The sequence below is a fragment of the Fundulus heteroclitus genome, chromosome 20 (genome assembly GCF_011125445.2).
Source record: "Fundulus heteroclitus isolate FHET01 chromosome 20, MU-UCD_Fhet_4.1, whole genome shotgun sequence".
In the NCBI taxonomy this organism is placed as follows: Eukaryota; Metazoa; Chordata; class Actinopteri; order Cyprinodontiformes; family Fundulidae; genus Fundulus; species Fundulus heteroclitus.
The window spans coordinates 4513060-4527317 of NC_046380.1; the positions used below are offsets into that span (position 1 = coordinate 4513060).

General features: G+C 38.7%; 1 protein-coding gene across 1 annotated transcript; it reads right to left on the bottom strand.

Annotated features, from left to right (window-relative positions):
• Positions 1–1007: 1007 nt before the first annotated feature.
• On the bottom strand, positions 1008–10013 carry LOC105938237. The gene is made up of 5 exons (XM_012879907.3): positions 9838–10013; positions 5711–6025; positions 3583–3863; positions 2304–2431; positions 1008–1591 (listed from the first exon to the last, which is right to left on the bottom strand). Exons 1-5 carry the CDS (start codon positions 9917–9919, stop codon positions 1393–1395), a joined length of 1005 nt encoding a protein of 334 aa, XP_012735361.2. The 5' UTR covers positions 9920–10013; the 3' UTR covers positions 1008–1392.
• Between the last annotated feature and the right edge of the window lie 4245 nt (positions 10014–14258).

A 14258-nucleotide genomic window follows, 5' to 3' on the forward strand; every position in this document is an offset into this window, starting at 1 on the left:
AAGAATTCAAATAGTCCATGAAATTCTTGTTCTTGTTTTTTTCTTTTTTCTTAATCTTCTTACTGTTGTCATCTTCTTGTTCTTTTTTATTTTATTTTTTCTTCCTTTTCTTTATTTCTCTTCCTTGTTCTCGTTATTATCCTTGTTCTTTCTTTATTTTTTGTTCTTATGGTTCTTGCTCTTGTGGGCTTCCTCATGGTCTACTTCTTGTTCTTCCTTCTTGTCTTCTTTGTTCGTGATGTTGTTTTTTGTTGTTGTTTTTTACTTGTCCTGTCTTGGCAGTGTAGCACTAAGAATTGTTGTCTTAATGCCAAAGGGAACCAAACAGATTTACTTTTAGTAGTGGAGCCTTACTGCTTTCGCCGTAGTGCTCCGCTTGATTTATACATACAAGAAGCTTTAAGAGATTTTATCCTGGGATTATTTCAAATTAACTGGACACTGAATCTGAAAGGTGAAAGAGAAAGAAAGGAAGAGAAAAAGATGATTAAAATAAACGTTAAAAGGGAGAAAAGGTGACAAAAATAGAAGAGAGCAAGAAGAGGGTACAAGAAATCATCCTTGGAGTCTTTTTCTACACTTGTGTGTGTGTGTGTATATATATATATATATACACACACACACACACATATATATATATATATATATATATATATATATATATATATATATATATATATATATATATATATATATATATATATATAAAAGAAAGAAAGAACATCCTAAAAAGAACAGTTCTTGTTGTTCTGTCTGTTTTTTTTTTATTTGGGATCCCTTGCTTAGTTACTAAGTCAAAGATACATATTCTGTTAAAAACTAGAACTAGGTTGTGTGCCTTCATTGTAGTATGGATGGAGCCATAATGAATAATTTTGTTTCAGGGCACAATTGTTCTCTATTGATGTTTTTAATGGTTAAAAAAATGATATTCTATAGTAACCATCTTAGTTTAATTTGATCTTTACAAGTCAGTTACTATGAAAAGCGATTTTGGCGGGCCTGCCCTGGTCTCCAAGGCAGAACAACTAATTTTTGCACTAATATAATTTCATGATAGTAGACGAAGTTCCGCTGATGATTTGTTTTTGTTAAACTTCCTGAAACAGCAGCAGAGTTGTGCTGAGTTTCTACAGATTTCTGCAAAACTCTTAGGTCTTATTTATTTTAACAACCAACCTGCATAGTGTTATTCTGAAAGGGACAAAATTTACTAACAACACATTTTTTTTTCCATAAATCACTTTATTATATCATAGTTTAAGGCTAAAATGAATGTGAAGAAAATACTATTGAGCCCATAATATGATTATGTGAACATTTTGATCAGTGCAGATTTTATTGATTTACTCTTATGTATAGATTCAGATAAGATGCCCTGTTTCGCTTTTATTAAAAATCAAAGCTCTTTCTTCCTTTGCTCTCCTCTTCGATGTGGAAAATCTTCCTGGTGTTTTCCTCCCCCTTCAGGTGATGTCCTCGCCTGCGGGTCAGCTGTCTGAGCTGCTGCTCATACCTGTCCTCCAGCAGGGTCTTCCCTCTCAGAGAGTAGCTGATGTAGGACCAGTTGAGCACGGAGCCCATGTATTGCCTAAAATTAAAAGCACAAATTATTTGTGGTGGATTTAAAGGCTTTAGAAGTCTCACTGTGTGTTTAAAATGAAATGTATAACTGTTTTTAAAATTCATGGCTATACAGAAAAATAGTTTCTCTGTTTTGTTACAGATTCTTGAAAGTTGTATAACAGTATGCCAAAAAAAAAAGTTTAAAAATCATGATTTTCATTGAAAAATTAATGTTACATTGTGGAATAAGACAAAAAAATATTTATCAAGAAAAATATAACCTTGAAACTTTGTTCTCTTGGTTAAATTTTCAATTGAATTGAATCTATTAAAAAATGTCACGTTTGAAAGCGTCTGAGTGTCAAAGAAAGCGCTATATAAGTATGATGTATTTTTTTATATGAATTTTTTATTTTACTTTAACGTGTCTTATTCTGATTGGGTCAAATGTTTTTATTTCTACCCATATTCGGACTTTGCATTGACCTCTATTCATATTAGTAACTGCATTTATGCCTAACCCTACACATTACCAGTACATTCCTGACCTTAACCAGAAATACCCAGTATACCTCTGGACCTAACGCCTTACCCCCTAAAAATGGGGGACTGCTGCATTTGGACCGAGCTTTGGTCCTCATAAAACGTAACTGTCTTTGGAGGGTTGGTAACGAGGTAAGGTCCCAAATAAGCAACAAAAACAAGTACACACACACACAGAGCACCCAGGGTCATACCCGTAGTAACCGCTGCTCATGTAGTAGAAGACTTCTTTATAACGGAGAGGATAATCCCACATCTGGACGTCGGTCACCTGACCTTCAAAGCCTGAGAAATCAATCACAGGCTCACCTGACCATGTGTTCTGAAAACACACACACACACAGCAGATAGAATATTAGAGACAATGGAAAACGAATTAATGAGGTTTATATTAAAATGCATAAAGCTAGGAGTGCATTTTAATAATTTTCATAACTTGTAAAAGTTAATTTAAGTCAATTATTCAATAAAAAATCCAAAGTATTCACCCTCCTTCGCTTTTCTCAGATTTTATTATTATTTCCAAACCAATCTGAGTAAAACTTAATCAACGGAAAAACTCCAGAAATAGCCAATGATAGACATAAGTTTTCACAGCCTTTTGTCGCAGCTAGACTTGAGCTCAAGTGTGTCTGATTTCCACTGATCATCCTTCAGATGTTTCTACTACTTGACTGGAGTCCACTTCAGTCCATTGGGACTGGAGCACCCTTGTCCAGATAAGGTCTTATTAAAAAAAAAAAAAACTCCGGGGCAGATTATGCCGGAGCACAAATCTGGGAAAGGACTCAGAGAACTTTAGATGCACTGAGCTTCCCTAAAAGCACCTTAATCTCCATTACATGGGAATGCAAGAGCTGAACAGGAAACCCAATGCTTCCTTTGTGGATTCAGGAGAACCAACTTCAACTATCCAACTATCAGCACTTTATAGATTCAAGCCTTGTCAGCACATGTCAGCCAGATCGGTTCAGAGACCTGGCTGCGAGATCCGACTGGAAGAAGAACGGGCATCTGGCTAACACTGGTGGAAGCATCATGGATGTTCTTCCATGGTGGGAACTGAGAGACGGGTGCATGTAGCATTTTAAGACGACAGCAGCGAAATATGGAGAGATTCTTCAGGAGAAGCTGAACCTCATACTAAGGGGATGATTACTTATGTCTAAACAGGACATGGACCCGAGGCGCTCAACCAGCGGCAGTCTGGGAGTGGCCTCAACATACCTTAACATACTTCAACATAATATTGAACCAAGGGTGTGGAAACTAGTGATTTTTCTTGTTTTATTATTTAAAGTGTTGAGATCTTTGAGAAGGGGTGGGGGGGGGGGACAATAACCCAGATTTTATTTAGATTTTAACGGGACAAAAGTAAAGGGTTGTGAAAACTTTGTATTCAGCTGTAGAAGCAGTGTTATGTTTGGATCATTACAGACTTTAAATCAGAGATCGTGTTCATGATGTCCTCACATAATTATCCAGCAGCTTCCTGATGCTCATGGTTGAGTCTCTGAACATCTGAGCCACACCCTTCACGTTGTCCACAGTGATGCAGACGCTGGTCCACATGGTGGGCTGCAGACCGGACCAGAACCTGACATTGGGTGTGAAGTACACATTGTTGTAGCCATTGGTGCTCAGCATGTATGCGATTCCATTGACATCCAGCCTAATACGGGAACTGGATGGGCTGAGGGTGAAGATGGAGCCGCCCTGAGAGTCGGTAATGTACCGCAAACACACTGAGAAACCTGCAGGGGGCGCACAAGGACAGAGGGAAAAAAAAGAAACCACACACTGTCAGTCTCAGATAAAAACACTTCGGCTCCATCTGAATACCTCTAATGAGCGAGGACTCTAGCCAAAGCAGAGGTGCGTCAGGAGCTTAGTTCCTGGGTCTGCGTTGTGATTGGTTGGGAGGATGTAATGATGTAATATTAACCTACATGACTAGAATGCAAAAGGAATGAAAACTGTTATTCTGTTTAACTTTTTACTGACCCTATTTTCTATCATTGATATACGTCTGTCGATCAATAAATATTGTTATTGAATTATCATCCAGCCCTACGTATCAGCACAGCTCACCTCACGGAAATGAATGAAAATGTTCGGATAGTAGAGATCGCACACTTTGTAGTACATTATTTTAAGGCTGTAGGCCCGGATTTGACTGGAATCATCCATGTGTGTTCCCGTCACGTAATCACATCGGAGTTAAAGGCGGTCCAAATTCGGCACAGCAGTCCGAAGCTCCTTTCCTTCCCATGATAGAGTTCTTACTGTTGACCCTATGAAAGGTGAAGGAACGGGAGCTAGGAGCTGTTATTGAGGGTTTTCAGATGGAGCCCTGGCCTCTGCCAAGCTGCTGATGAGGGAATCCAGGTGTGTTGGAGAAGAGATGCATCTAAAGGTTGTAGAATAGTAGCTCCAAAGGACTGGAGTTGGAGACCCCTGGTGTAGAGGACATAGTAAAAACCTACCTGAGAATAAGTGATGTTTTATTTTAATGTTTTTTTTTTTTTTTTTTTGGCTTGTGGGCTTGATTTATTTTTTTGTTTTTCATGAGCAGAAACAGAGTGATTTGTTTCTGGGAGACCTGGTCTAACGGGCAGAATTATTTAGCATTCCTTTACCTTTACAATAAAAACAGCAACCACCCTCAGTGGTGATTTACAGGACTGTCTCAGAAAATTAGAATATTGTGATAAAGTTCTTTATTTTCTGTAATGCAATTAAAAAACATGAAATGCCATACATTCTGGATTCATTACAAATCAACTGAAATATCGCAAGCCTTTTATTGTTTTAATATCGCTGATTATGGCTTACAGCTTAAGAAACCCAAATATCCTATCTCAAAATATTAGAATATCGTGAAAAAGTATACTAGTAGGCTATTCAACTAATCACTTGAATCGTCTTATTAACTCGAAACACTGCAGGTTTTCCTGAGCCTTGAAAAACACTCAGCTTGGTTCAGTAAACTAAATCACAAGTATGGTAGTGGTTAAGAGACGACATCAGATTCTCACAGTAACTGGTGTACTGACCATGGCATTACTGTCCTTGATTGGCCTGCCAATTCCCCTGACCTGAACCCCATAGAGAATTTGTGGGGTATTGTGAAGAAGAAGCTGAAAGACACCAGACCCAACAATGCAAATGAGCTAAAGGCCGCTATTGAAGCATCCTGGGTATCCATAACACCTCAGCAATGCCACAGGCTGATTGCCTCCATGCCACGCCGCATTGATGCAGTAATCTGTGCAAAACGATTCCCAACCAAGTACTGAGTGCATTAATGGACATTTTCAAATCTTTGATTTTGTTTAGCTGTTATAATGTTTTTTTTTTTTTTACTTGGTCTGAGGAAATATTCTAATATTTCGAGATAGGATATTTGAGTTTCTTAAGCTGTACGCCATAATCAGCGATATTAAAACAATAAAAGGCTTGCGATATTTCAGTTGATTTGTAATGAATCCAGAATGTATGACATTTCATGTTTTTTAATTGCATTACAGAAAATAAAGAACTTTATCACAATATTGAAATTTTCTGAGACAGCCCTGTATGTATTTTCAGAGGAACTCACCTCTAGTTGGAGGACCGGTGGTCCATGAAGGTGTGTGATGTCTGGTGGTGGGTTTTGGGGTGGTGGGTTTTGGGGTGGTGTGTTTTGTGGTCCAAGCTTTTGTGGCTGTGAACGGGGCAGACGTTTCTGTGTTGCCTGTGTTTGTTTCAGTGTAGCTGGGAGTGGAGGTGGAGTAGTAGCCGGAGGTGTAACTGCTGGTTGGGTCAGATGTTGGAGTCGCCCAGGGGGAAGGTTGATAAGGTGAATAGATGACTAATCCTCCATTATAACCACCCAAAGTGAACATCTTCCCATTCAAATTGACTCCAGAGCCACCTGAGGAAGAAAACATACACAAACACACCTTCAGAATGATATAAAGTTTCTAACTCGACGATTCAGACTCTGAGGTCTACATTTATCTCACATCAGGAAATCAGTTTGAATGTTTGCAGTTTAAGGACTTTTTTTTTTTTTGTCTTTTTCTCTACAGCGTATTTAAAAAGTATCCATGCAACTCTTCACAGCGTCTTTAATGTTTCAGCCTGTCAGAAAAGTGGACAGAGACAAACTGGTGCATGGCTGGATTATTGTAATTTTCAAGGATTATACGATCACAGAGGCTGGAGCTGCAGAAAGCACTTAACAGTTGCAGTTTCACTTAACTGATAACTCACAGACATGCAGAGGCGTCTCTGACATGATAAGTGGGGCACAAAAACTCAACAACTATTAGCAGCAACTAATTTTCTGTGATGCATACAACCTCACTGATTTTTAAATTAAACAGATAAATTAGCATTAACCAACTCACTATATAACCCATTTTATATAAGCTAAATGTAATTTAATTTTTACACATATAAAATGAAAAACAAAGGCTCACTCATAATGTTCATTTATTGAACAGAAATGATTCACATCAATCCTTCAATGAGCCAGCAAGAACAACCAACACTAGATTAATATTTGCTTTTAGTTTACATTTTCTTATTTTGTTTAAATTTTCCTACATTTTATTCTAACAGTTTTTTTACTTGCTTTTATTGTTTTAATTTTCCAATGTTTTAATCATATAAATGCACTTTGCATTGTCCTTGTACTGAAATGTGCTCTACAGATAAATCTGCCTTGTCTAGATAGTCGCACCCTTTCCAGCAGAACGTAAACGTAACATGTCTAATTCACGCATTTTGATTGGACGATCAGAGCTTGGGGCCGTAGGATTTGTGCCCCACAGCTGTCTACTGAGAGCGTACTGGGCATGCTCAGTGTGATTCCAGATGTTCATTATGTAAACAAACGTTGGTGGGCCGTCCCCAATAGCAAGGCTCCCCAGGAGGATTTAGCTACTGAGGTTGTCAGTTTTCTGGCAGACTTAGATAAATAGACACAAATTTTTATAACAGAATTTTATTGGTAAAGAAATCTGCCTTTTTTACAATATTGCTCTATAAAGAACAATCTTGTCCCATTGATTATTGAGAACATACAGCTCCACAGCGACATCTGGTGGAGCCCCACAAGCTTCAAATGCAGAAACGCCATGGGTGGCATGCATAAAGCATAAATAAATGGACAGTTATCTCGGGGCAGAATGGACACGTGGATATCCCTGGAGCCAGGCTAACGGTGAATCGATCAGTCCTGGAGCTGGTCTTTGCTGATCCATATAAGATGACATTAACGAGAGTTTGGCACTCTCTCACTTCTGGATATTAACCCGCCTGCCTTATTTTATGTACGAGTCTAGTATTGAAGCTGTAAACATCCCTCTGCCTTGTTAGATTAAATATGTTAAAGTATAGTTTCTGTTCGTGCGTCAGAATGGCCTAGTCAAAGACCAGACCTAAATAGACTATATAACTCCAGTTGGTAAATCACTGCACTTGCCCGTTTGAAGAACTGTTGACTTTTTGAAATGTTACTTTTGACATATGACGCACTGGAAGGTGTTTTGAGCTCCCTCTCAAGTAGGAACCGTTTAGACCCGTTCGGTCTTCAGAGACCTGAGCGTTCCCAGGATCAGACGTAAACCATTTCTATGGATCTCAGCTTTGCAGCAAACTCCCTGAAAACTGGGAGGCTCGTTAAAATCAGCACTGAAAACATGTTTTCAGTCAAGACTCTCATTGGTGAACTTTTTGCTGAAACTCTGAGGAGTACCTTTAGATTTGCATTTCAGCTTTCAAGTGTTAAATTAAACGTATTTCCTTTGATTTTTGTGTGAAACACGTCAAATGGCCCTGTGTACAAAATGCTGCAATAAGATTGAACTTGACTCCCAACCCTTCTTGTGCTCCAAACCTACCAAGCATGCCCACCCACCTGAACCCCTAGGCTGGAGCTACCGAGTAGCTCCCCTCTAGCATGTTGATACCATGCTATTGCCGATGTAATTCGAGTGTGTTTTTATGGTTATAACAAACGTTATCTCCGTAAGAGTTTTATACATTAATGGTATATTGATGTTTGTGTTATCTATTCCAATCATTATTGCTAAAATAAAGCTGAAGCTTCTAAAGTTAGCGCCGAAAATTACCTAGCCAAAATGCTATTTTGCTTCTGGTAACTTCCGGTTCCCGGATAGGCACCAAAAAGGCTTGTTTCAAACATAAAGTTTATTTCGTTTCACTCTGCCATCGTTTGATAGTGCTATGAGCATTATTGCAGCATTAATATGGAATTTTAATGTCCATTTAAAGGCGTTTTGTTTAAGTTTAGGATTAGCCGATTTTAGCGACAGATCACTACAGCGACCCCTATCCTCCCGGAGGTATACTCGCATTAATAAAATTGAGCGTCCCTAAAGTAAATGATTTTACTGAGCAAATCATTCTTTAAAATATTATTTCCTCAAATAGTGTTTTGTGTAACTCGGGATTTGCATTGTGAATGGGTTGAAAAACATGCCAGACGTTGTTCTAAATTAGTTAATTTAGAACAACATTAAGCTAATTAAGCTAATTGAACTCCATGTTCAATTAAATCAGATCTGCAGTGAACCAGGATTCACTGAATTATTCTGATGATGATCAACCACTTTGTTTTTGTCTTTTGTGTTCTTTTGTATGTACATAGTTACTTAGCTGAGCTTCTTTTTATCTTCACTTTACTTAGTAGTTTTAGTTTCACTAGCCTGTTGATTGAAATATAGTGTCAATTCAGATAAACAGCATTACTGTGATGTTCTCTGGATGTTCATTTTATTTCTATTAATAAATTCTTGAGCTTGAAGAGAAGTTGTCACTCCTTTATTCTATATGTGTGCAGAGTTTGCTGTTAAAAGATCGCTGGTGCTCAAATTAATCCCTTTCAACTATTGTCTTGATATCAGCCTAAGAGCTGATCATCATCAGACAGTAATTAACAGACAGAGAGTTATTTACTAAACATTAAATAATCTTTAAACCGTGTGTAATTAATTGCACAACACAGTCATATTGATAATCATCCATCCTTTTAAAAAAGGTCTGCTCTAGCAGGAAATCCCCTAAAACATGCAGCACAATGAGGTCCAGAGGATCTGATATGCAGTAGCCACGTGTTTATGGTCTTTCACACGAAACCCCAATAAAATATACCAAAGTTTGTGGTTGTAAAGTGATAAAATGTGACACGTGCAAAACGTTGCCTTCCACAAAACCGGAAATATAATTGCTGAAGCGCCACCATGTGGTCGGCCATGAGAACACATGTTTTGGCAAATAGTCCAAACAGGAAGAAGGGAGATTTCCTTCACCTTGTTGGTTAGTGTGGACCTTTCACCGACCACGCTTTTCCTGGCCAGAGTGCATCTCTCATTTCGACATATTCAAAATATTACTTCAAAGCTTGATTCCCAAGAAGGAATCTAAACCTTTTTCCAAACCTGATGTGGATAAACTGGTTCCTTCCTAGACATTCAGATGTTGACAAAAACAGGAAATGTGCGTGATTTAAGCACGGCGCGAGGAGATAAAGGTTATATATCTGAACAAAGGGATGCAAACTAATAAAAAACTATGATTTCTGGAACTGAGCTGCTAAGTTTAGTTCGGATCCTTCTGGAAGGAAGAAGACATCTGATCGTGGAAAGAAAACTTTTATTAACAAAGTTCTGCACCAGTGATTTCTGTGATATATATGTAGACTGCTGTGTTTCTTACCTCTGGTGGGGTCTGGCCAAGCATGCAGAGGACCTTTGGTGGCGGTCAGCACCATCACCGTGCAAAAGAAAAGCAGCTTCATCTCAGCGAGTCTGCTGCGTTTTGCTGGGAAGCAGCAATCAGTGCGTCTTCTCTGGGATAAACAATCCCCGCCTGCAGCTTCTCAGGGCTGAATGTCAGGTTGCTGGCTTTCAGTTCCTGCTGCTGACGTCAGGAGCCTCTCTAAGTTTCATTTCTTGGCTTTGAACTCTGCTAGACCTCCTGATCTCCCCCTGCAGTCTGTCTCAGGCAAACAGATCAGACTAAATATTCACCCAACCAGTCTTACAAGTATTTAATGCCACATTGTTGCAAACAACGTCCTTCTTTTCCAGATGAGTGGGTTGCACAGTTGCTGGTTGGTAGTCCTGGGATTGAATCCCAGCTTGGGGTTGTTGTGCATGGAGTTTGCATGTTCTCCCTGTGCATGCATGGGTTCTCTCCGGGTACTCCAGCTTCCTGTCAACCCTGCACGGATAAGCGTGTATAGACAATGGATGGATGCATGAATGACTATTAATGACAATAAATCAGGACTTGAGGTTTCTGAATCTTATGCCAAATGAATGCCTGAACGTGCTTTAAGACAGTCGAAGCCACAGACTGAGGGATGCCAACCATGGAACGTGTTCCTGGATAAAAAGACAACAGCTGTATGTTGGGGGAATGCCAAATACAGTATAGAAATTTGTGCTTTCTGGAAGTCTGTGAAATAGGCTGTGCTTAAAACACCAACAGGGATTCTCAAACATTCGCCGCAAGATTCCTCCAGATCGGTGCGCAGATCTGCAGTCTTGGATTTGGTCCTGGTTGAAAGAAAATCCTCCTTATTTCACAGAAATCTGTGCTAACAGACGGTTGTCCTGTTTGGTCATTTTGAAGGTGAGCAAAGAGTACAGAACAGACATGCCTGTCCCATCTCCTGCTAGAAACAAAGTTCCTGGTAGGAGGAAGATACGATAAAATGTAAATCTATCAGGGATGTGATATATTTGGGCTAAACTGCGCATCCTCTCTGGTCTGGGAAGGTTTTAATGATTTAAATCAGAGGTTGGGAGCGGGACGTCTTCGTCCATCCCAGAAAGGTAGGACCATTTCTGTTAAATGCTAATGACACACAAAGAGCTTCTTCTACTAACATTCATTGACTGGGATTAGAGCTGAAATCACCTGCAGCTCCTGTTAGACTGTCTGTCCAGCTGTTACAGTTTAGTGTTCATGTTTCAGCAGCTGGTTGCTTTTCCTCACCTGGTCTGTGAACACCACGTCACTGGTGAAGAGGGCACAGAAGTGATTGTACTTCCTGCGGAGGATGAGGAGAGCCCACCTGACCCCTGCCCATCCTCATGACATTCTACAGAAGCACCATAGAGAGCATTCTGCCCAGCTGTCTCTCTGTGTGGTGTGGAGGCTGCAGTGCCTCTGACTGGAAGAACGTGAGGAGAGTGGTGAGGACAGCAGAGAGGATCATCGGGACTCCTCTTCCCTCCATAAAAGACATTTCATCTCAGCGCTGTGTGTCCTGAGCCCATAACATCATCAGGGACCCCTCACACCCCCACCATGGACTGTTCTCCCTGCTGCCCTCTGGAAAGAGGTTCCACAGCATCCGCTGCAGGTCCACCAGGTTCTGCAAAAGCTTTTTCCCTGCTGCCATCAGACTGTTGAACTGCTGTACTCTGAACTGGACCCTGCATCATTTGCATCCTTACCTGGCACTACCAATGTTACCAAACTTTTGTAATCTATTTAAATAGTACATAATTCAACGTTTACTGCATTTTTGCACATATTTTTTTGCACTGCACCAAACTTTTTCATACAAATGCCTTTTTGCACCATTATTTTTGCACATAAACTGTACATTCTTCTGCACACTGTTTTTCACACTGTTCTTCTGCATTGTTACATCTGATCACTGCTGCACTTTATATTGTAATGTTGCCTTATTCCACCTGCAAGCAGTCGTAATCTATTTGCAATGAAATTTCGTTCTGTATGCACTCTGTACATACAAATAAATAAAGTTGGCTAAGTCTGTATTAACATCTCAGCCTGTTTGGTTTATTCATCTTTGTAGATTTTATTATATAGTTTTATCTGTTTGGAGTGATTTAAATCACATTTTTCTCTAGCTTTGCATTGATTTTACTAGTCTTTGGACACATTTTTTATTTAATTCTTTCTATTTTAGCATTTTTGGCGTCTGACATTTTTGTCTTGTTTCTGTCGTAAAAGACAAAAAACAAACAAACAAGGAAATACGATTAATAATCTTTTCCCGCTGAGATTTTACAATAAATCTTATTTTGCTTATCTGTTTGTTGAACTGGTTCGGGGTCGCTCATGTGACCCGTTGAGGGCAGAACTGGGAAAGTTTGCGGTGTTGCAACAGGAGACGTGGAGGAAACCTGCTCAGCCAGAACTGCAAATGAAACCAAGATAAACCATGTGACGCCTGGCTGGGAGTTTCCTGAACCACAAACCCACCAGAATCTGTGCAAAGACCAGAAAGAAGCTTCATGTTGTCTGGAAATAAACAGAAAATATCCTGGAACCAGACCCAATGCTGCACGCTTACGCACAAATCTTCAGCACAGCCAGATGTCGGTGGCAAACAAATTAATCAAAGCTCCACGTTTTTCAAGCAGAAAAGTCAACAAAGTCTTCATCTAGTCCACTTGATGTCCTTCCCCTGTGAACCTTCTGCAGCAAACATCCCAGAACTTCCTCTTTTGGACACAAATCAACACGGTTCTAAACATTTTATTAGCAGCAGAGATACATGACGGCCCACTTCCTCAAGAGCGTTTACAGACACTTTTCTGCCGATGTTTGAAGAAGAACTTTAAAAATAAGAAGGAATCCTGCAGGATGAAACTGTGTAAAATAAAAAAAAATTTAAAACTTGAGTGAGACTCACAGCATTGCATAAAGTCCAGAAAATAGTTTGCATTTCCTCTCGGTTTATATCTTTGGACACAGATTATATTATCAACGTTTGCACGTCACAATCGCAAAGACATGGTTAGATGCAACATTTAGTAGGATATGATATTTATTAGTATGTTATAAGTGCAAAATCTGCATGCCAGTCCAGTATTTGTTCTGTGGGATAGATAGCATTTTAAAAATGTGGTTTGATGGGTAATTTTTATTAAAAGAGACTGCAGAACTTTGTGTTTGTCTGTGGGAGGAACTTAAGTTTAATTTTTTAGTTGTTTGGTAAACTTGATGGTACTGAAAACAACAAAAGTAGACAAGCAGAGGTTGTCATGTGATTTATAAATTATCTCATACATCATTTTGCTTAAATTATAAGGAAAATATCTGCTTTTCCATAATTAAAGTAATAATAATTTTGTTTTATTAAACCATTATTGTATAATTTCTCTGTAATTAGAAGTAGGTGTGGATTATAAGTGTAAAGATAATTTCCTCAAATTTAAGAAACAGATTTTTTCTTTTCGTTTTAAGATAAAATTTATTGTCAGCTGTTCTGAAATCAGCAACTAAATGATGACGTCACACCTGATGGATGTTATTGAGGGATACTTTTTGTTCTGACTGAAACTGTTCCTGGGTTCTGGTGGGTGTTGCTCCAGAACAGCATTGTCAGATCTGCCAACGACTCCAAGAAACAGAGTGACGTCACTTCCGGTCGAAATTTCCCACATTTTCCAAAATAAAACTGAGGCTGATTCTCCTGCGGAAGTTATTTGTCTCCAGTTTTTATTGTTCTGTGTGTTAGTCTGTTACCTACCATCATATGCTGTGAAAAAAATAGTTGACCATTTTACAGATTTATTTTGTTTTTCAATGTTTTTAGACCAGCGAAGAACTTTTAATTTCACACAAAGATATCCTGAGGAAATATAAAAACTTGTTTCAGTTGTTGTAGTTTTATTTATTGCAAATACTACAAAGTAAATGGTACTTTCATTTTCAGATCAGTTTCATTAGAAACATCCAGGCCTGAATTATTAATGACTTTCCCATCAAACCAAGATTTCTTAATGTGTATATTCACATACAGTCATAATCAATAAATATGAATATTATTGACAAGTTCATTTATCACAGCAACCGGATTCACTTAAGGAAACACATTATATAGCTTAACACAGACTGGTGTTGTTTTAAAGCCTTTATTTCTGTTAATTGTGCGTTTATTCCCCACCTCCACCTGATAAAAACACAGCATATGAGATTAGAATCGTATAAGACCAACAGAAAAGCAACGATATTCATGCAGAAATCCTTTATAAAAACTAGGTTTAATACCAGGTTAAATACTAGGTTAAAAGTTAACTTTTTTCAAAATGTACTTTCAATCTGACGAAGAAGAAATACATATTCCAATTCACCGAATATGACTGTAT

Excerpts from the sequence above, each read along its gene's own strand:
- LOC105938237 (XM_012879907.3), bottom strand. The coding sequence starts at position 9,919 with ATGAAGCTGCTTTTCTTTTGCACGGTGATGGTGCTGACCGCCACCAAA. Across the intron at positions 3,864-5,710 it reads CACCGGTCCTCCAACTAGAG|GTTTCTCAGTGTGTTTGCGG; the intron begins GTGAGTTCCTCT and ends CGCCCCCTGCAG. Across the intron at positions 2,432-3,582 it reads GGAAGCTGCTGGATAATTAT|AACACATGGTCAGGTGAGCC; the intron begins GTGAGGACATCA and ends GTGTGTTTTCAG.